Genomic DNA, 22126 nt, shown 5'->3' with positions numbered 1-22126 from the left:
TTAATACCTAAACTTGTAAAATGCAATAAAAATACAATATTAATACCGAATAAAGATAGCATAAAAAAACTGTAGACCAATATCTTATGTGAATAGAGATGTAAAAATTCTGAATAAAATATTAGTGAAAAGGATCCCATACTACATTAAGAAAATAATATATGATAATCAAGTGGGATTTCTCACGGAATGCAAGGATGGTTCAATTTTAGGAATATCAATATATGTCGTATTAATAGACTTACGGAGAAAATCATATAATCATCTCCATAGACACTGAAAAATTCCAACACTCATTCTTGATGTCAACACTCAAAATGGGATTTTATGGATATCTCCTTAACATAATAAAACATCTATAACTCAGGAAAAAAATCTAGATTCAACAAAAGGAATGACTGATAAATCTGATTACATAAAAAGGAGAAAACTGCATGGCAAAACATATCAAAGCCAAAGGACAAATTAGGAAAATATTTGATTATATATATATATCTCACAAATAAAGAGTTAATGTCCTTAATACATAAAGAGCTCTTAAAAGCCAAGGAAAAGAGACCAAAAATCTGATGGAAAATGAGCAATAAAGATGAACAGGCTATTTGCAAAGATGTAAAAATGGTTCTTCAACATATGAAATCAAGGTCAACTTCACTCACAACAAGTGAAACACATATTGAAAATGAGATACAGTTTCTCATAGAGTGGCAAAAATTTTAAAATGACAACACATGGACAAGGCCATGAAGAAAGTCACTTTTGTATGTTGCTGCTGGGAATGCAAATGGCACAGCCCCTAAGGCAGGGAATTTGGCAGTGTATAACAAAAATTATAATGCATTCACTCTTTGACCTAGCAATCTGCTTCTAGGAATTTACCCTGAAATATATCTCCAGTAATATGAAAACACACAGGATTACTGCCCGCTACATTATTCATATTTGCAAAATTCAAGAAATGGCCTAAATGCCTACCCAAAATAGTGTGTTTGAATAAACCATAGCCACAAAATGGAATACTGTGCAGAACAATACTTGGTTGCCTTGGCCTGTGATGTTTTAGGAAGCTGCTAAATGAAAGGTAACTTTTTTCCATTATACCTCCCTACTATTAGCAGAAAAAAACCATTCTTTTCTAATATACAGTAGCCTAGAAAAATGAAATATTTAAGATTTCTAAGCTGAGATCAATTAATGGTTTTTGGTTGGATCTTCATGACACCACCTCAAAGGCCGGTGGGGGAAAGTAAGCTATAGCTAGGTCACAGGCCCCCTGAAGCTGTAAAGACTCTTCTAGTCTCTCTTTAATTTTGTTTTATAATATACTGGGCCTTCACTGAAAATCTCATTTTAAAAATGCTTTAAAACTTTGAAATTCACAGCACAAGATTATCAGGCTATTCTAGTTTCTTCTATTTTCATCAGTTTGCTTTCCTCATCTCCATAATCAGGCTAACAGCTGCTCAATGTCTTTGACATTTGTAATTTTACCTTTTGCTGCCTTTTCCCATCTGAGCTGCTTCTGCTATTTTACACCTCCTCCAATATTCTTTTTTCTTGGTTTTTCCCTTTTTCTGGATTTCTATGGTAAAATGTCTGGCTTTTACAGTCACTAATAGTCAATGAGTGAACTCTTTTCCTTCCAGCTAATAGTCAGATTAATCATGTGCCAATGAAGTCTTTGGCAATCCTGAGCTACTTTATTTTTCACTATGTCTTTTTCTGGGCTAGAAACATTTAAATTTTTTTACTTCAGCAATATTTCATGTACTTGAAGACTGCTAGAAAGCTGATCTCTAGACACACAGTATGAGACACATATACACACGGAAAAGATAGGCAACTCAAAGGGTCAATGTATTGAACAAACTTCTTGAAAACTGGTATCTGATGAGCCAAAGGAAAATCTCTAGCAATCCGAAGTCTCCAAACAATAATATACTCAGCTCAAAGAGCTTTACCAATTTTTACCACCTCCAGTAAATATGCTAACAAATCATGTCCTGTTAGGCACCCTTACCGAAAACTGCTATTAACATGTACAGCATTTCCTAGTAGGTGTCTGTAGAATGTCTATGGAATGTTAACATCACACATGCTTTAGAGACAACTAGAGCTGAACCAAGTTAAAACTGTATACTTATCCTTATATGCAGTAAAGGGTAACTGAGTAAGCTCAGGGTGCTCAAATCCTATACATTCCAAAGAAAGGACTGGTCCTTGATCAGCTCCTTCAAGATAACCTCTGAGCCCTGGGATTATCCTGCTTATTAATAACATTGCATTCCTGAGACCCTGGGCCACACTGTATCAGTCTGACTCCTGGGAGGGGATAGAGACTGAGTAGTTAAGGTCAGTCAGCCTATGTGACTGACTCTCCAGTAAAAACCCTGGACACATCAAAGTTCAGGAGCTTCCTGGTTGGTAATACTTGATATGTGTCGCCACACATGGTTGATGGGAGAATAAAGTATTGTCCTTACCAATCTACTGGGAAAGGACAACTGGAAACTTGCACCTGGGTCCTCCTAAACTCTGCCCTATGTACCTTTAGCCTTTGTTGATTTTAATCTTGTGAAATGGTAAGAAATATACTAGTCTCTGCCCCCAGTTTCTAGCACAGGGCTCTAAAACCTTACAAATTCCTAAGTGGTAAGAACATTAAGAGCGTCTCTTTTTCCAGTATCTGGTCTTTGACCCCATCCTTGACACCCTTGTAATGTCCTAAGTGATAAGAGCACTAGGAGCATCTTTTGCTCTAATGAGGTAACTCTGGATGGCCTCCTGGATGGCCTCCTGGATGAAGGCTGGTCACCAGAAAGACCGAGCCATGATTAGAAGCTTGGAAATTTCAGCCCTGCTCCTCACTCTCCAGAGAGTGGAGAGGGGCTAGAAGCAGAGTTAACAACTGATCATGCCTACATTTGGAAACCTCCATAAAATCCCAACAGTAGGGGGTGTGAAAAGCTTCCCGGCTGGCGAACACACCCACACCAGGAGGCTGACATACCCCAGCTTCACGGGGATAGGACCCTCCCAGATCTCACCCTATGTATCTCTTCATCTGGCTGTTCATCTGTATCTTTTCTCATATCCTTTAATAAACTAGTAAATGTAACTGTTTCCCTGAGTTCTTTGAGCTGCTCTAGCAAAGTAATAGAACCCAAGGAGGGTGTCTTTGAAACCTCTAATCTATAGCTGGGTGGGCAGAAGCACAGGGCTTGTGACTTTGTGACTGGCATCTGAAGTGTGCCTGTGGGCTGGGGGAAGAGGTGGCCATCATGTGGGACTGAGTTCTTAACCTGTGGGATCTGACACTATTTCTGGGTAGTGTTGGAACTGAATTAAATTGTAGGACACCTAATGGGTCACAGAGACTTACTTGTTGTTGTGGGGCACCCTCCCCCCAAGCCCTGCTCAACACATTTGGTGACCAGAAGTATGAGCAGTGAAGTGTTCTGTACAAGTAGTGAAGGAGACACATAGGAGAGATATGCACCGTAGGGAAGAACTGGGTTTTTCCCTATACAGGAAGGAAAAGACTGAGTTTTCCCTAAACAAATCTGTACCCTTTTGCTATAAATTACAAGCATGAGTATAAAAGCTTCTCAGTGATTCCTTCTAGCAAATCACTGAACCTGAAGGTGGTCTTGGGGACCCCTGACATATCATCAAGTGTCACTAACCATCAAGTCTCCGCACATAACCAATCTGCTACAACTGATTAACTTCATTTGTAACAGCAGTAGATTTGTATCAAAAGTTAGATAATACTCAAAATTATCTGGGCATGTCAAGCCATGGATGAACAACTTCAAAAAGGACAGGAAAACCAAATGCTACAGAATCACTGCAATTGCACCTTAACTTTAAGAAGCACAATAACTAGAAAGCAAATGAACACAGACTGACCTGAATCAGTCCAGATTTCTTCTCTAGTCCTTGGGGGTCAATATTCAGTGCTTCTTCTAACGTCACAAAGGCATATGAATGTCCATAAACCACCTAATTCTCTCCACACCCTAACGCAGCTTCTCCAGCAGTCCCACTAGTGACTGTCTCATAAATGAAGTCTTTCCTGCTGTTTTATACCTCCCCTTGCCGCTATTCTTCTTTTCTGTTGTGTCCTACCCTAAGACCCAAGTTAGAAAGTTGGGTATTATCCCTGACTCCTCTCTTCTCTCACCACCCATATCAAACCCAGCAAATTTATCATCTAAACATTTCTACAGTCCTCCCTTGTCTTTTTATTCCTAATGTCTAAGCTCTGGTTTTGGTCCTCATTTTCTCTCATTCATACCACAAAATCAACACCGATCTGTCTTCTCAACTCCACTTTCCTCTAAAATCTACACTCCACTCATAATTGGTATAAATTATCAATCCATAATGTAGCTCCCTCTCAGCTACATAAAGAGGATACATGGATCCTAAGGTGGTATACAAGACTCTGTATGATCTAGAACCTGCTAAATCTCTGCCTTATTTTTTTCCCCACTCTTTGCTTCACAATTTATGCTTCCGTCTCTCTACTTTAAAACACTCCTTGGCTGGTTCCTTTTCCCTTGTTACCACTGCTCAAATGCAGAGAATTCCTCAGAATTCAATTTTTAGCCCTTTTTCTGAATCTTACTCCTTGTCCATATTTTCATGAATCTCTTAAGTACTGATAAATCTCAAAGATGTATGGCCTTTTCCTTCCTGGAAACATTACTACAGAGAAACAACAAATAAATCAGAATGAATGTGTCTGTCCTACAATAAACTCATCATCTTCCTCTACCAGTCTCATCCATTTGCTTGACTCCTGATGGTTCATGGCATTATTATCCATTTAGATTGCCAAGTTAGAAACCAAAGTAATTTTTACTTCTCCTTCTCTTTGATCCTTTCCTCTTGAAGTTCTAACTCACTTTCTCTCTCCTAACCATTACTGCTTTGGGTTCATACCTTCATCAACTTCCTTAAACCTATTATGATAGTAAAATAGGCCAGCCTACACTCAAACTTTCCCCATTCCAGACCCTCCTTGCCTTTTCCAAGTTATCTGACTATAACGGACATGAGCATATCACTCCTCTATTTGAAAATCTTCAATGACTCTGCACTGATTACAACATAAGCCCAAATTCCTTAAAACAGCATTCAAAACCCTGAAACTTAACTCCCCAGCAAACGTGTTGGTTTATTAACCACCTGTATTCTCCACACCCTCCATGTGTTCTCTTGATTCCTTATTATTGCTCCTCACGTACCTGAAATGACCTTTTCAACGTGACAAAATCCTTCTTATCCTAGTTGTATGACTTTAGACAAATTACTTAACTATCTGTTTTCTTTTTACCTTGTTTGTAAGATGGAGATAATTATAGTAACCAATCGCATAGGATTTTTATAAGGAATAAATGAGTAAACATATGAAAAGTACTTAAAACAGTGCCTGGCACACTTTAAACCCTTAATAAATGCTAACTATTAACATAATCATCTTTTTCACTTCTATCACCACTTCCACCACCATCTCCTTATAATGCTTATTTCAAATGTTACTTCCTCAATGAAGCTTTCTGGTTGCCAGAGAGAATATGTGCTTCTGTAATTCTAGCATTTTGGTCATTCCTCTGTTTTACTTTTCCTTTCTTGTTTGTTTGCACACATATTGTGTGCTTATGTGATCATGGTATGAAAGAGCATAGGCCTTGGACTTGGCTTCAATTCTCAGCCATGGCTTTTATGCACTGTATGACCTTAGTTAGGTTATTTTACTTGACTAAGTTTCAATCTCCTTACTTGTAAAATAAGAGAACAAAACTTATCTCATAAGGGTGCTGGTAAGATAAAAGGAGATTATAGAAACAGATTTAGTATAGCAAGTAACTGACAAAAGTTCACTCCATTCACTCTTTTTACCTGCTACTAATGTCGAGGTCTTAGAGAGCAGGGCCTCTATGTCTTCTTCATCTCTGTGCCTACAATTCTCTGTGCAATTCTGGCTTAAGTGGAACAATCTGTGTTTGTTAAACTCGATAAACATACTTATAACTACAGTACTTCGTCACTTTAATACCTCTAGCTTTCAAATTAACAAGACCAATAGGTGGTGGAAGCTTTTATTTGCCTATAATCAATTCCATAATGTCCTAGGGGAAATGTCTTGATGGAAATATCAGATATTTTGCTTTTTTGCCTTTTAATTTTGGCTTTCAGAAAGCTTAGGACTAAATTTAGCATTCAATAACAACAAATACATTTATAAAAAGAATTTTACCTCCTCCCCCTTTCTTTTAAGATATTTATTAACTTACATCTGTTGCTAAGTCACTTTTACATCCATTTTGAAAACCGGACAGTATATAACTAAACAGTTTTCACTTAATTTTTATGACAGTTCAGGCTAACACTTCACAAATAAAAAGTTACTTTAGTTACCTTTAAAAGACACCCTCCTAAGAACTTTAAGTCCTAAAATTAACTAGCGAAACGTGCAGTTCAATATTTATACAGGAACTATACATTGCCTCTTGAGAAATGTTATTAGCAAAGATGCATTTTCCTCATCCCAATGATAAATCACACATAATTCTGACACTCACATACATACATATTATGTGTGTGTGTGTGTATAAACAAAGATAGGATTATAAAAACACAAACATACAACAAATCAGAAAGAGATCTTAGTTGGAACATTAGAAGCCAAATTAATGCTAGATCAACGCTAGAATCAGTTCTAAATTCACTGAAATTTCACTGAAATTTATCCATTGTTTTACTCTGTGGAAGAATTTAACTTTTAGCCTTGCTACATTCAGGAGAATTTTCAGACTGCCTGATAAAAAATTTGCCGGCATATATATAGTAATTGCTTAACTAAATCTCATGTAATGAACAAATCATGTAAAGATGCCTTTGCATTTAAAACTATACTTGAGTGCTCGCTTCAGCAGCACATATACTAAAACTGGAACGATACAGAGAAGATTAGCATGGCCCCTGCACAAGGGTGACACGCAAATTCGTGAAGCGTTCCATATTTTTACGAAGTGAGAGAGTGGCATTGACATATATACACTACCAAATGTAAAATAGATAGCGAGTGGGAAGCAGCCACACAGCACAGGGAGATCAGCTTGGTGCTTTGTGACCACCTAGAGGGGTGGGATAGGGAGGGTGGGAGGGAGACGCAAGAGGGAGGAGGTATGGGGATATATGTATATGTATAGCTGATTCACTTTGTTATAAAGCAGAAATTAACACACCACTGTAAAGCAATTATCCTCCAATAAAGATGTTAAAAAAATAAAAATAAAACTATACTTGATATCCTTCAATATTGTATCTCAAAAGGTTGTAGCATGGGCGTTAGTGTGGTTTCACAGAAAGTAAACACGATCTGTCATCAGAAGATCTCAGTTTTAAATACCGACTGTGACCCTTACAAACTCTGCAGCTTCGGGTAAGTCACTTAATGTTTCCCTGAGGCCCAGTTTCTTACTCTGTAAAATGGGGACAATAATATCTAGCCTACCTATTTTAAGAATCAAATGAGATTTTAAAAAAATATGAAGAAGCTTTATAAAGCTTTTACCACTTTATAAATATTAATACTTTAAAACACTACTATTATGATACAAATAACTAAATTAACTATGTATGTGATAATTTCTCTAAAGTTAGCATTTTTGCTATCTGAATGATGTAAGATACAAACTTAATTTAACTTTAATCCTGTTTCTGAAAACCACATACATTGTGGAAGATTGACAAGTTAATAAGATATATGCTGACACTTATTAAAAGCATAAGAATAAATAACCCTTTTAAAAAATAATAATAAAAACCCTTTCAGTCCCATCCAGAGCAAAATCCCAAATCTGAGCTTCTGCTTTACTTACGTTTATGTCCGTATGGTATATGAGGACACATAATGCTGGCAAAATCTGAGGAAAGAAGACAAACAATAAATAATACTAGAGTTGATGAAGACGTCTTTGTAAAAATGAATAACTGTGATTAAAAAGAGCAGTAAATACTATTTGCAGGGCAAGAAAAACAACATTAAGTTTGTTTGAATCTCTATTAGGAAAATAAAAATATGATAAATTCAATCTGAAAAACCAAAAAAATATTTCAGATGTCTAATTGAAATATTCAAGTAAGTCTGGCAGAGATTAATGTACCTTAAAGGAAAAACATTTGTTTTCAATAACCTTCTTTATGACATATGTCAACTGGAAAGAATGGAGATGCAAGTATGTAGTATAGCTATTTTAAGAATCCGCCTTCCAATGCAGGGGACGTGGGTTCGATCCTTGGTCGAGGAACTAAGATCCCACATGCCACAGGGCAACTAAGCCCGCACGCTGCAACTACTGAGCCCATGCACCACAACTACAGAGCCCACGTGCTGCAACGAAGAGCCCGCATGCCGCAACTAAGACCCGACACAGCCAAAAATAAATAAATAAATAAATAAGTAAAATAAATATTAAAAAGAAAAACTAGTGCATTATTAAAAAAAACTAAAAAGCTATTCTTAAAACTGCTGTCATTGTCTCACTTATCTGCTTAAAGTAAAAATAAGATTTTATTTAGCTACTTGAGTCAAATTAAAGTTTTCAACCTCAGATTTAGTCAAGAAAATTATGACCAGTATAAAGTATAAAGTTTGTTGAATTCAGGCATTACAGATCTTCTTTTAAACCTGGGAGGGAGGGGGCAGTAGCAGGGAGAATCACTAAGTACCCCTTCCATAAGGGCAAGAGGTGGCAGAAGACTGTGAAGGATATCAATTACGAAGATTAAAGATTCACAGTCAATATTTCTCTGCACAGTCAAGTGATTAAAGGTTACATAGGATTTTTTAAAACTTAAAATACTCAGATCCATTTACAAATTAGATGTAAATAGCAAAGATTTTACTTTGCTTTAATTAGCATATTTAACACAAAGCATGCCACATATTAAGAGTACTAATTTTGTCAGGAATCAAGGGAAATTTCAATTGGACTTAATGCAAATTCACTCAAGAACATTTGCATATAAGTAGACCAGTTTTATCTGTAGCAATCCCTTATTTTTTTAGTGTTAAACCAACAATGCAATGTAGTAATAAAACTGAGATTTTTTTCTTCTTTTGTATTTTTCTGCTTGAATTAGGGTGGACTGACATTCACTCTGGTGCCATAGAGTCTCAACTTTTATTTCACAGGAGTCAAAATTAAGTATTATACGTTACTTAAATATCTCATACCTGCAGTGAAATCAGTATATACATTATTTCATTCCCTGTGCATGAAAATCTAAAGCATAAACATAGGGAAAATATACCATCTGGCCTTTGCATTTCTTCATTTACCTCCTGAACTGTCTCCATAGGCGGTGGGGGATCCTTATTCCTGCAGAGATTGACAATGACCCATGTGACGTTCCGAAGGAAGGTGATGGGAATGGAGGGATTGATGAAGGACAGAAGAGGTTTGACAACTCCCAGTGATATGACATAATCTCTACATTGAGGACCATCACCTACAGAAATGAAAATTGTATTTAAAAAAAAAAATTACATTCAGGATGAGAAAGTCTGAAATGTATGCAATGGCTCATGTTGGGACACTGATGTTCTATGTTTCCTCACCATTAGTCAAGGGCATCAGGTGTTGCTATTTCTCCAGACTTTGATTGGGGAACACAAATTTAACCTACCAATCCTGATAGCAAATTGCATATCCATTTCAAAGAGGTACAATCTTAAGTTAGTATTTATGAAACAAGAAGGTAGTCAACCCACATTAAAATTAGAGGAAACATAGTGTGTAATGGCTATGCCAATGTAGGAAAAAAGTTAATTAAGATACTTAATTGGAGTCTTTTCAAACCTAAATTCAACTTACCTATAATGTTTCCCAAAGCCCATACTGCTTGTTCACAAACATTCTGATGTGGTGAATGGAGAAGTCTTAGAAAAAGAGGTACGGCATCTATAATAAAGAAAAACTAATATTTACACTGCAAAATGTTGAAGAGTCATAGATTTCAGCCTGTATACAGAGTTTGGCACACTATAGTTGCCCAATGATAATTCACTGAATGAATAAATGTGGCAAATACCTTTACCCTAAATATATTTTAGTGTTTTCCCCTAGTAGTATTCATGTAACAGACCTATTGACAGTGTCTAGAAGTTGCTATTATATTATTAATTAAAAGAAAACAGCAGCATAAAATTTTTCCTATAATTCATTAAAAAAAATTTCTACCCTGAACATGTAACCTTAGAATATAATACTTTAGTCAATATGATCCAATTGCTGACATGGGATTAACTAAAGAAATGATTATCCCCATATCAGGCCTACCCTATATTTCAAGATAATTTATCATTATAATCCTTACTCTTTACATAACTTATGTGTTAACTGAAATTCCAAAACACTGGTATCATATTCATTACCTGTAGAAACTAAGCATAAGCTAGATCACTTTTTCTTAAATTTCAGTCAATTGTGCACTACCTCTAGGATTTTAGCTGTATCTCTGCACTACCTGTATTATTTATTTAACATTTAAATTAAAACTGACTCACACTTTTAATAGCTTTATTGAGATATAATTTATATGCAATATAATTTATCTGTTTAAGTGTACAATTCAATGGTTTTAGTATTTACACAGAGTTGTGTCGGCATCACCACAATCTAATTTTACAACATTTCTATCACCCCCAAAAGAAATCCCATACCCAGAGAAGTCCTACTACTCTCTCCCCCAGCCCTAGGCAACCATTTACTGTTTTCTGTCTCTACAGACTTTCCTTTTCTGGACACGTCATATAAATGAACTTGTATAATATGTAGTTTTTTGTTTGGATTCTTTCACTTAGAATAATGTTTTTGAGGTTTATCCATGTTATAGCATGTATAAGTATTTCATTTTTTTAAATTGCTGAATAGTATTCAATGGTATACCACATTTTGTTTATCTACTCATCAGCTAATGGATACTGGGGTTATTTCCATTTTGGGGCTATTATGAATAATATGAGTAATGCTGCTGCAAACATTTCTGTACAAGTCTTTCTGTGCACATGGTTTCATATCTCTTGGTTCCATGTAGTAGGGGAACTGCTGGGTCATATGGTAACTCTATGATTAACCTTTTAATAAACTGTTTTCCAAAGAGGCTGCACTATTTTACATTCTCACCAGCAATGTATGAGGGTTTGAATCGACTCACATTTGTATTTTAACTAATTTTATTCATCACTTCTGTAAATAGAATACCAGTATCAATCACCACACATAGAAGATAACCAAAAAATTAAAAATGAAAACAAAACACTGTTATTCAATTGTACCTACTAGTCTCTATTGAAAGCCCTAGTCTAAAATCTGCTGTTCCCTTTTTGTTACATCTAACATCTACCTAGAAATCTTCTCTTTGACATTACTGAAATATCTAAAACAAAAGTGAAAGAAAATAGTATTCTCACTACTTGATTCAATGTAACTTATTGCTATATCATTTACTACTAGAATCACCTTAAGTACCACCTGAAGTCAGTTAAGTGTCCCACACTTTAAGACTACCTGGTGACATCCAGTTTTTTTCAAAGAGCTATTGACAGTTTGGGTCAACATGCTAATAATAGTTAGCCCATCTTGAGGTAAGCAAAATTTTAAAAATATACGTTACAAGCTAAAAGACATAAGTTATTCAGCACCTTGGAGACATTAGGAATAGAAAATTTAAACCCTATTATTAGGAGATGGTCTTGACCCAAAAAGATAAAACTCTTATTCACTTTTTAGTAACCACAATTAAAATTATTCAGTGATAGATTAATGATAGCTATAGGAAAGATATCAACTATCATAAGTAACTTATAATATTCACTATTTTTAAATAAAACACCACTTCCTTCCCTTAAAAAAAAAAAAAAGGGTCCAGCAAGTAAGGAATTCAATTAACTAATTTACTTACTAGACTGTACAACAGCTTGAGTCTGTGCAGAAGTTCCTGATGCTATATTAGTTAATGCCCACGCAGCTTCAAACTGTAATGAAGGACTGTAAAAAACAATAAAAAATCTTTAGACACATAACTACCATTTACATTTATGACCTGCAGATTATATGGTTATCCTTTACCTTGTCCTTGAATTTTGTCTTATTATGTCCAACTGCCTGTTGGCTATCTCCACCTGAATGTCTCATTTGCTCTCAAAGTCAGTCAATATAAACTTACTTCTTTATGTCCATTGGTAGTTGCAACACTTTTTTTTTTTAAATTTATTTATTTTTGGCTGCGTTGGGTCTTCATTGCTGTGCATGGGCTTTCTCTAGTTGCGGTGAGCGGGGGCTGCTGTTTGCTGTGGTGTGCAGGCTTCTCATTGCTGTGGCTTCTCTTGTTGTGGAGCACAGGCCCTAGGCGCTCGGGCTTCAGCTGTTGTGGCACACAGGCTCAGTAGTTGTGGCTCGCGGGCTCTAGAGCGCAGGCTCAGTAGTTGTGGTGCACGGGCTTAGCTGCTCTGCAGCATGTGGGATCTTCCAGGACCAGGGCTCGAACCCGTGTCCCCTGCATTGGCAGGCGGATTCTTAACCACTGCACCACCAGGGAAGTCCGGTAGTTGCAACTTTTAGCCAGTCATTATTTTCCTTGACTCCTTCCTCTCCCACAGACATCTAATCAATAGGGTCATATCAATTTTACCTCTTAAATATTTCTTATATTTATAGCACCATCCCTAATATCACTGTGTTAGCTGAAGCCCTCATCATCTCAGTTGAATCACTGCCACAACCTCTAGACAGGTCTTAGAGCTGTGATTCCACTACACCATCTGCTTTACATACCAGAGATATTACAAGGCTACATAATTTTGCTGAAAGGATGAGATCATTATAATTTGGAATGGTGATGGAAGACCTCACAAAGAAAGGGAAAACTGAACTAGATTTTCAAAGAGGGATAAAGAAAGAAAGGCACTGACAGCTGGAAATACAAATAAAAGTATCATGGGTGGGATGATCATGATGTGTACAGATGACTATGAAGGGATCAAGAGAGCTAAAGCCAAGAAGGTATGCAAAAATATAACATGGGATGAAACTGGAAGGGTAGGTTACCTAAGTTTGTGTGTGTGGTATGGGGAGTAGGACTCAAATCTCAGGCTTCAGAACTTGGAATTTATTCTACAGACATACTAAGTATAGAGTGTTACTGAAAAGTGAAGTAAAAAAAACACTGTTGGAGTCCATGCAGAATAGATAAAAAAGATTAAAGGCCAATGTAGGAAAAATCTGTTAAGAAATTATCTACATTGTTAGGATAGATAGCTGAAAAACACAAATTCTTTTAAACAGAATACCAAGGTAGGAGGGGGTGGTAGTGAGCAAAAACCAAGGGGAGCCAAAGGTTAGGGACTTAGAAGAAACTCTGTAAATATCAGAGAAAGAGAGTGAGGTTGTTAATATCAAAAGGTTAGAGAGATCCGAGAAGGAAAAGGTTTTAAGGAGAATAAATGTCAGCGATACAGCAAGCGGTGAGGTTAAAAAGATGGAACAGATGAGAAAATGAGGGAGCAGACAAGAACTACATGATGAACTTTGGCAAAAGGCAAGAAATAAGAGGGTATCGAGGCTGAGGAGAAATACAGGGATGATAAGATCAAAGATGATGAGACAGTTTATGTTGTCTCAGACTAGAAGAAGAAGGGTTATTAAACTAGGCTAGGTGGCTTGGCAAAATACTGACAATGAGGGCCTTAAATGAGAGAACATAAAGATGTAAAAAATACAATTACAAAGCTAGAGAAAGTCTTCTAAGATGTCATTTGAAAAAAAGAGAAGACAGAGAAAAAATAAATAATGAGTGCAATAAGTAAATAATAAATGAATATGTATTATATGCTTGATATTGTATAGTGTTTTGTTTATATTATTTTCATTCCTCACAACCACCTAAATTTTATTGATGAGGTATCTGAGGCTCAAATGTTACTTGGGTTTTGGTCAGCAACAAACCCTGGATTTAAACCAAGGTCTGTTTGGCTCCAAAGTCTATAGGCCTTTTATATTATGACACAATTTCCCATGACAAATTCACCAGGTCAGATCGAGACCACCGACTGGTGGTAGTTTTCTATTTTTACTTTGGGTGGTAGTTACACAGGTCTGCATACATTTTAGCATATTCTTCTGTATATATGCTGTATTTCACAGATACACCCACACAAATGAGCCCATGCCAAAGACCAAAAAGTAAAAAAAAAAGGAGAGGAAGGAGAAGGAGAAGAAGGAGAAGAAGGAGAAGAAGAAAGAAAAGCAAATCAAGAACAAAAAGAGGGCCTTAAAAGTAGAGGTAAATAGAATTTTTGTTTAACAATTGAAATAAACTTATTTTTACTTAAATAAATCTTGTTATAGAAAATATATATGATAGTATTAAAAAAGTGTTATGGGCTTTTGGAGGGATGTTGTGGCACATAATCAAAGCAGAAGGAAGTATTTTTAAATAATGAAAACCCTTAGTAGAAACATTTATATACCACCATTTTATCTAGTCACCTGAAAATCTCACAGACAACACTTAGCAAAATATCCCAAGTCTAAACGCCCCTTAAATGCAAAATTAGCCTTTGTTTTAATGTATTTTGGAGTTGAAACTTACATTCTCCCCACTTAACTCAAACTGATGAAGTTTAAGATATAGCACACCGAGATCTCTCTAAACACTAACAGAAATGGGGCCAGTACCTCAAAAGATACCAAGTGGTGTTTTTCCCTTTCTATTCTGGAAAATTATAATCTGCCCTCTTATTTTTAATTTACCACAAATAAAAACCATGATGATAGACAACTAATCATGGTTGGAGTTCTGTTAAAGACTTCTCAGAGTATCAGTAGATCAGCTGGAATACTCCCAGGGTAAGAAAGAGCTACTCAGTTCTGGAAACCATTCATGTTGACTCAAGTCATGAGGTTAATCTATATATAGACTCATAAGCAAAGAGTGACTCAAACACTATTTGGGTTGTTTTAAAATATTACTTAAAAAAAAACCAACTAACAAATAAAGACTATAAATATTTGAGATAAGTTAGAATAGACAATAAACAGAAGCTAAAATTTTCCTAGAAAATATACACACACTTCATAAACTGAAGAGAGAAGCACTTTAGGTCTACTGAGTATGATCACAGAATAAGAAAATTACATTAAAATACATGACAAATGACAAATGTGATAAATGCAAAACCAAATGGAACCCACTGGTTAAATAATAATCACAAATTTTCAGTTAGCTGAAAAAAGTGAACAGGGAGTCAAATCTATACTTACTTATCATCCCTTTCTAGACATTTCACTAGAATTGGTAAAATCCCAGATTTTATTAGGTCATCAATTGGTGGATTTCTGTCACTGGATAATAGCTTTCTAGAAAAAGAAATACAAGAAATTAACTGCTATAATTTTCAAACTGTGAACAGAAATAACAATGTACCACTTCTGGACTATGAGCTAAGACACCCTAGGCGTGACACCTAATTCTCTCTCTGGACAAATCAGTACTTACCTTGCAGCCTGGACAGCACTCAACTGGACCACTGGGTTATCACTTGTGGCATTCTGCAACACCAAATGTAAGTTTCAGAAATTAAAAAAAAATCAATTTCAAAATACTTCAAAATGAAAATATTAAATTAATAACATACCTGCAATATAGCTTCTAGTGTTACATTTTGCTTCAAAAGAAAAAAAGATAGTTCAGCAAAGAGTTTAACAGCAAAATTACATTTATTGAATAATCTATTTACTAAAGATAATAGTTAATATACCTTAATTATCATTGTAAAACTGGTCTTAGATTGAGAATGAAGTTCTCTGGTTATTATAAAAATTATTTTTAAAACACCTTATAAGAACAAGGTAACTTACTGCTTTAAAATCAGCATCAACATCTGAATCTTCTAAACTTTCTTCTTGGGGAACATTTCTTTTTTTCAGTAAGTGTTCATCTCTTTTGTTCTGAAAGACAACCAATAAATAGCTAAGAAGTCGTGAAGGCTGCTGTTAATGAAAAATCCACTAAAATTATTTCAACTTTATCAGGCAACTATGAAACAAACACAAAATCTCTACATAAGGATAATATGAATTAAATGTGTATACTGCAAACCAATGACAGGCCACATTCTGGATTTGATAACAAAATTAACTGGTTTAAAGGCCAGCATTCATACACACAGACACAAAATTTATTAAGCACCAACTGTTTTGACCAATACTGTGCCTCCTAATCTGTAGTGAAGATTTAAATTTTTAAATTTAAATTATTATTATTATAAAAGTCTAGCAAATATATTTCAACTAGTATGCTAGCTTTCTTCAACTTACTGCTAATGGTTGCCTGAAGCAATTTATTAAGAAGTCAGGTTAATGAAAAAGAATTTACTTCTAAAATGTTAAGGTTTGTATGTTTGTTGGGAGTGGGGGGAATGGGAATTCATTAGCATAAATGCTATCTATTTGCTATAATCTCAGATTTAAACTCTTGCTATCTGGCTTTTCTTTTTTGTTTTTTTAATCATCTTAACCTTTCTTTTTCTTTTTTTTTTTCTGACTGCACAGCACAGCATGTGGGATCTTAGTTCCCCAATCAGGGATTGGATCTGTGCCCCCTGCAGTGGAAGCGCAGAGTGTTAACCACTGGACCGCCAGGGAAGTCCCCTATCTGGCTTTTGTAACAGCAGAATACTTCTACATTTTATGGGATTTCAACTGTTTGTAATGGCAACCTGTGCCATTTTACATAATATACAGATTAAACCAAAATTTCCTCTAAGATTTTAGTTTGTCTACAGGATTAAGTCAAAATAAATTAGATAAAAGACTAAATGATATCTAAGATTCTTTTCAATTTAAAATTTCAAGACCTTCTAGTCTTCAAAACAATATTTACAGAAGTGTTTGATTACAATAGAAAGCTATTGATGAGATATTGATATTGAGGTTAAAATTCAGATCAAATAGAAAATTAAAACTAGAAATAGACATCTGAAGCTTACTGGCTTATCTGCATGACATCTACCTGTGTGCTATGTACAAGTAAGCATGTTTAAACAGATGCTTATGTATATGTTAATCCTTAAGAGATTACCAACTTCAAATTATATCACAGCATACTTCTTTAGTAACTACTCAAATAAATAATTTTACATTATTTTAAAATTAATGCAACTCACAAATATGAAAATCCATGCATTCACATTTTATAGTCCCAAGTGGCTCCCCACAAAATACTTATTAATTTATAGAGGAAAAACTTGGCAGATAGCATCTTGACCAAGTGGCAAAGGTTATCATCCAGAGAAAAAGAAGAGGGCTTCCCTGGTGGTGCAGTGGTTAAGAATCCGCCCGCTAATGCAGGGGACATGGGTTCAAGCCCTGGTCCGGGAAGATCCCACATGCCGCGGAGCAACTAAGCCCGTGCGCCACAACTACTGAGCCTGCACTCTAAAGCCCGCGAGCCACAACTGTTAAGCCCGCGTGCTACAACTACTGAAGCCCGTGCGCCTAGAGCCCGTGCTCCACAACAAGAGAAGCCATCACAACGAGAAGCTTACGCACCGCAACAAAGAGTAGCTCCCGCTCGCCGCAACTAGAGAAAGCCCGCGCGCAGCAACAAAGACCCAATGCAGCCAAAAAATAAATAAATAAATACATAATTTTTTTTAAAACGGTGACATTAAAAAAAAAAAGGAGTAAAGGAAGAATCTGTATAACACAGGGAACTCTACTCAATACCCTGTAATGACCTATATGGGAAAGAATCTAAAAGAGTGGGTATATGTATATGTATAGCTGATTCACTTTGCTGTACACCTGAAACTAACACAACATTGTAAATCAACTACACTCCAATAAAAATTAAAAAGAAAAAAAATTTCAAATACATTAAAAAAAAAAAGAGTAAAGGAAAAATCAACATGGTATGCCTTCTGGTCTGATGTACTAAGAAAACAATATCACCTTGGTGGTACTCCTGACCAAAATAATAACAGTAATAGTAGTGGTAGTAGTAGTAATAACAACCACCTGAGAAAAGTCAGACAAACCCAAATCTGCCATTCTATTAAAAAACCAGTCTGTACTCTTCAAATACACTGTCATAAAAGATAAAGACTGAAGAACTACTGGATCGAACGAGACTTAAGAAACATGACAACTAACTGCAATGTCTAATCCTGGACTGGATCTTGGGTTTATAAAGGACATTATTGGGAAAAACTAGCAAACTATGAGTGGGGGGCCTAAGGATTGGATAGTAGAAATTTATCTATGTGAACTTGACAAACACACTGTGGTTACGTTGAAAGGTGTATGAACTGATGTATTAACGATGTATTAAGGGTGTAAGGGGGCACCACGCCACTATATATATACACACACATATATATATATACACACACACACACACACACACATACACACACACACACACATATATATCAGAGAGAAAGTGAGAATAAGGCAAATATGGGAAAATGCTAAGAATCAAGGAAGCTGGGTGCTGAGTGATGGGTGTACTTTTTTTTTAAAAAATTATTTATTTATTTTTGGCTGCGTTGGGTCTTTGTTGCTGTGTGCGGGCTTTCTCTAGTTGTGTCGAGCGGAGGCTACTCTTCATTGCAGTGGGTGGGCTTCTCATTGCAGTGGCTTCTCTTGTTGCAGAGCACAGGCTCTAGGTGCACGGGCTTCAGTAGTTGTAGCACACAGGCTCAGTAGCTGTGGCGCACGTGCTTAGTTGCTCCGCGGCATGTGGGATCTTCCCGGACCAGGGCTTGAACCTGTATCCCCTGCACTGGCAGGCAGATTCTTAACCACTGCGCCACCAGGTAAGTCCCTTAAATTCCTATTTTTTTATTCTCTACTTGCAATAAACTTCTCTTGTAAAGTAACACTTCAACTGTATTGCACAGGTTCTGACATGTAGCATCTTCCTATTGTTCATACCTTGGTATTAACTAATTTCCATTAGGATTTCTTGATGCCCAAGGTATTTAGAAGTGCTTACTTTTTTCCCACAATTATGAGGTTTTTGTAACTATCTCATTCACTGATTTCTCATTTAATTGTTTTGTGATCAGAGAACAAAGTCTGAACAACACTGAAATTAGCTGACATTTACTTTATACCAGAGTTTCCAGAACTTTCTCAGTCTATCTGCCTAAGTGTAGGCCAAAGGAAGTACCCCACAGTTTCCTTTATCAGGTGGTTAGGTCCAAACAACTCAATAGTAATTTGGGGGGAAAAACATAGAAGTTAAAAGAAAATAATTTTATTTCACTCAGACAAAATATGTGATTGAAAAAAACACAGTGCAATCTAATGTTTAAATTGTGAACTATTTCAAGATCTAATGATTCTGTGGTATCTGAAATGTTAAGTGTCACTATGTTTCTCACAAAAATTTAGAATATCCCAAGGTATTCCTTTGACTCACTATGGAGCCCCATGGTACCTCACTGCACAGGGTAGCAACTATGGCTTTATACTATCACAAAACCAATTTTCAAATATGCATGGGGTTTATATGTGTTTATTAGATAATATTCACATATTAAGCTATTTACCTTTCTACCTCCTGTTAACTAGTGTGTTTACTGTTGACAAAAGTTCTCCCACAATGATTATGTCTTTGACAAATTTCTCCTTGTAATTTTGTCAATTTTGGCTTACATATATTTGGGCATACACAAGTTTAGTATTATTATACCATCTTAGTAAGTTGTTTCTTTTATCAAAAATTAAGTAACAACCTTCATATTTGAACTGAAAACATCCTAACACAGTCCATTTTGGGTACCCTAGGGCACGAAAGTCATACTTCACTCTCAGCAAAAAAATATGTACAACCCAAGTTAAGATAATCAGTCTCTGGGCAGGTTTCTGGTGATGTGATTAACCATTAAAGGAGGCGTCACCAAAACCAGTAACTTAAACTGTCCTTTTGCTTGTCACCTAGAGATTTTTACCCTCTTAGAGACTGTACTATAAATTCAGCACCTATAAAAGGTATCTTTTTCTTTTGTCAAGTGGGAGGGGACCTCAGAGGATATGGAAACTGGCTTAGTTTCAACACCTACCTTATCTCCAAACACATACACACAGATTACATCCATTTTAAAGTTCCTTTAGAAATCCATTATTAATCTATTATCCCATGTATGTATTTAATACTTTTTAGATCTTCTGTTTTCTGACATTCGGTTGAACCACATGGAATTGCCACTTTGTAGATCAAAAAGCTTAATTACAGGCAATTTCTTATGACTTGACCTAATATTTTTTGACTTAACAAATTCTGTTATTAATCTCTATATAAAGTTCTTCTTTTTCATTCCATCTTGAAAAAGTAGTTTGCAATCCCATACCTAAATATATGGAACAAGTCAGCAGTCACTTCTTACATATGTGATGAAGGACAGATAATTATTTACGAGCCACACTTCAAACTTAAATTTGTTTTTACCCAGCAATACCCTCACTGTTTTAAATCTTTATCTAGTGCTAGTCCTGTAAAACTTAAATCTTTATTTTACAGATGAATAAATGGGGACACAGAGAACCTGGCTAAACTAAATTATATACCTGGGAAATATCAGTAAAGATTTGAACCCAGAGACTGCAGAGCTGAGACTGTGGTGGCTACAGAGACTGTTTCTTAAATATATTCTACTGCTTGCTCTTTTTAAGACGTAGTCCAACTCTGGTTGCATCTAAATGCTTCTATAGAGGTAGAAAAAAAATGCTCACAAGATAGATCTTCCCCTCAATATAAACATTTATGAAGTGACACTACTGCTGGGTGGTTACATGAATATTCACCCAGGAGTTTTATATATTATGTTTACATTTTGGGCACTCTGCTCAGTGTGTTATACCTCAACTGAAAATTGGAGGAAAAAAAAAACCAAAAAAAACAACATTACTTGTTCATCAATCAGGTAAAAATCTGACAACCTAACACAAATTATTGTTCCTGCAGAATCACTTAACTGATCTTAACAAATGGCTGCTTTTCTTCTTTTCAAATGGATTCTAATTTACTAATTCAGGGTTTTTTAATTAAAACTTCTATTGAGATAATTGTAAATCTGCATGCAGTTGTAAGAAATATTGCAGAAATCCCTCGTACACTTTGCCCAGGTTTCCCCAACGGTAACACTTTGCAAAACTATAGTAAAACATCACAACCAGGACACTGACATTGATACAATCCACTGATTTCATTCAGATTTTCTGTCTTACTTGCATTCACTGTATGTGTGTTTATGTGTATTTAGTTCTACACAATTTTATCACCTGTATATGTTCTTGTATCCACCATTATAGTCAAGATACTGAACAGTTCCAAAACCAGAAAATGCCCTCTCACCTCCCGGCCCCTACCAACCCCCAGTAACCACTCATCTGTCCTCCATCTCCAAAATTTTATCATTTCAAAAATATTCTATGAATGGAATCATACAGTATATAATCTTTTTGTGATGGGCTTTTTTTGCCCAGCATAATTCTCTAGAAATTCATGCAAGCTGCTGCTTCTATCAGTAGTTTGCATGTTTTCCAGAGTGTCTGTACCATTTTACATTCCCACCAGCAATGTATGAGTGATCCAGTTTCTCTGTATCCCCACCAGCATCTGGTATTATCACTATTTTTTTATTTTAGCCACTCTGATACAGGCTTTTAGTTTGTCTTAGTCCGTATTTCCCTGATGGCTAATGATGCATTAATCAGCAGCAGCAGCAGCATGATTGCTGTTGGTATATCTTCTTTAATGAAATGTCTCTTCATATCTTTTGCCCATTTTCTAATTGGACTGTCTGGGGTTTTTTTTTACTACTGAGCTTTAAGAGTTCATTTCATATGCTAGATACCAGTCCTGTAATGGATATTCGGTTTTCTTCCAGTCTCTAGCTTGTATTTTCATCCTATTCACATGGGCTTTCCCAGAGCAAAATTTTTAAATTTGTTAACATCCGATTTTCCTTTTATGGATTATGATTTTGTGGTGAAGTATAAGAACTCTTTGCCTGGTTCTAGATCCTGATGATTTTCCT

At 35.8% G+C, this 22126-nt stretch overlaps 1 protein-coding gene across 4 annotated transcripts in view; it reads right to left on the bottom strand.

Moving 5' to 3' along the window:
* The window catches only part of KPNA3 (karyopherin subunit alpha 3), a 90087-nt gene that overhangs the window by 13386 nt on the left and 54575 nt on the right, over positions 1–22126 (bottom strand). For all 4 annotated transcript variants that reach the window (XM_082365528.1, XM_082365529.1, XM_082365531.1 and 1 more), the window contains 8 exons: positions 15939–16028; positions 15716–15745; positions 15577–15629; positions 15342–15437; positions 11983–12068; positions 9894–9980; positions 9359–9528; positions 7896–7940 (listed from right to left, as the gene is read on the bottom strand). In XM_082365528.1, the coding sequence (XP_082221654.1) occupies positions 7896–7940; positions 9359–9528; positions 9894–9980; positions 11983–12068; positions 15342–15437; positions 15577–15629; positions 15716–15745; positions 15939–16028 (657 nt within the window). The remainder of the gene's footprint in view (positions 1–7895; positions 7941–9358; positions 9529–9893; positions 9981–11982; positions 12069–15341; positions 15438–15576; positions 15630–15715; positions 15746–15938; positions 16029–22126) is intronic.

The sequence above is a fragment of the Balaenoptera borealis genome (assembly GCF_965194805.1).
Source record: "Balaenoptera borealis genome assembly, chromosome: 18".
Lineage (NCBI taxonomy): Eukaryota > Metazoa > Chordata > Mammalia > Artiodactyla > Balaenopteridae > Balaenoptera > Balaenoptera borealis.
The sequence above is the reverse complement of the archived record's forward strand: the minus strand, read 5'-3'. Positions and strand labels throughout refer to the sequence as shown.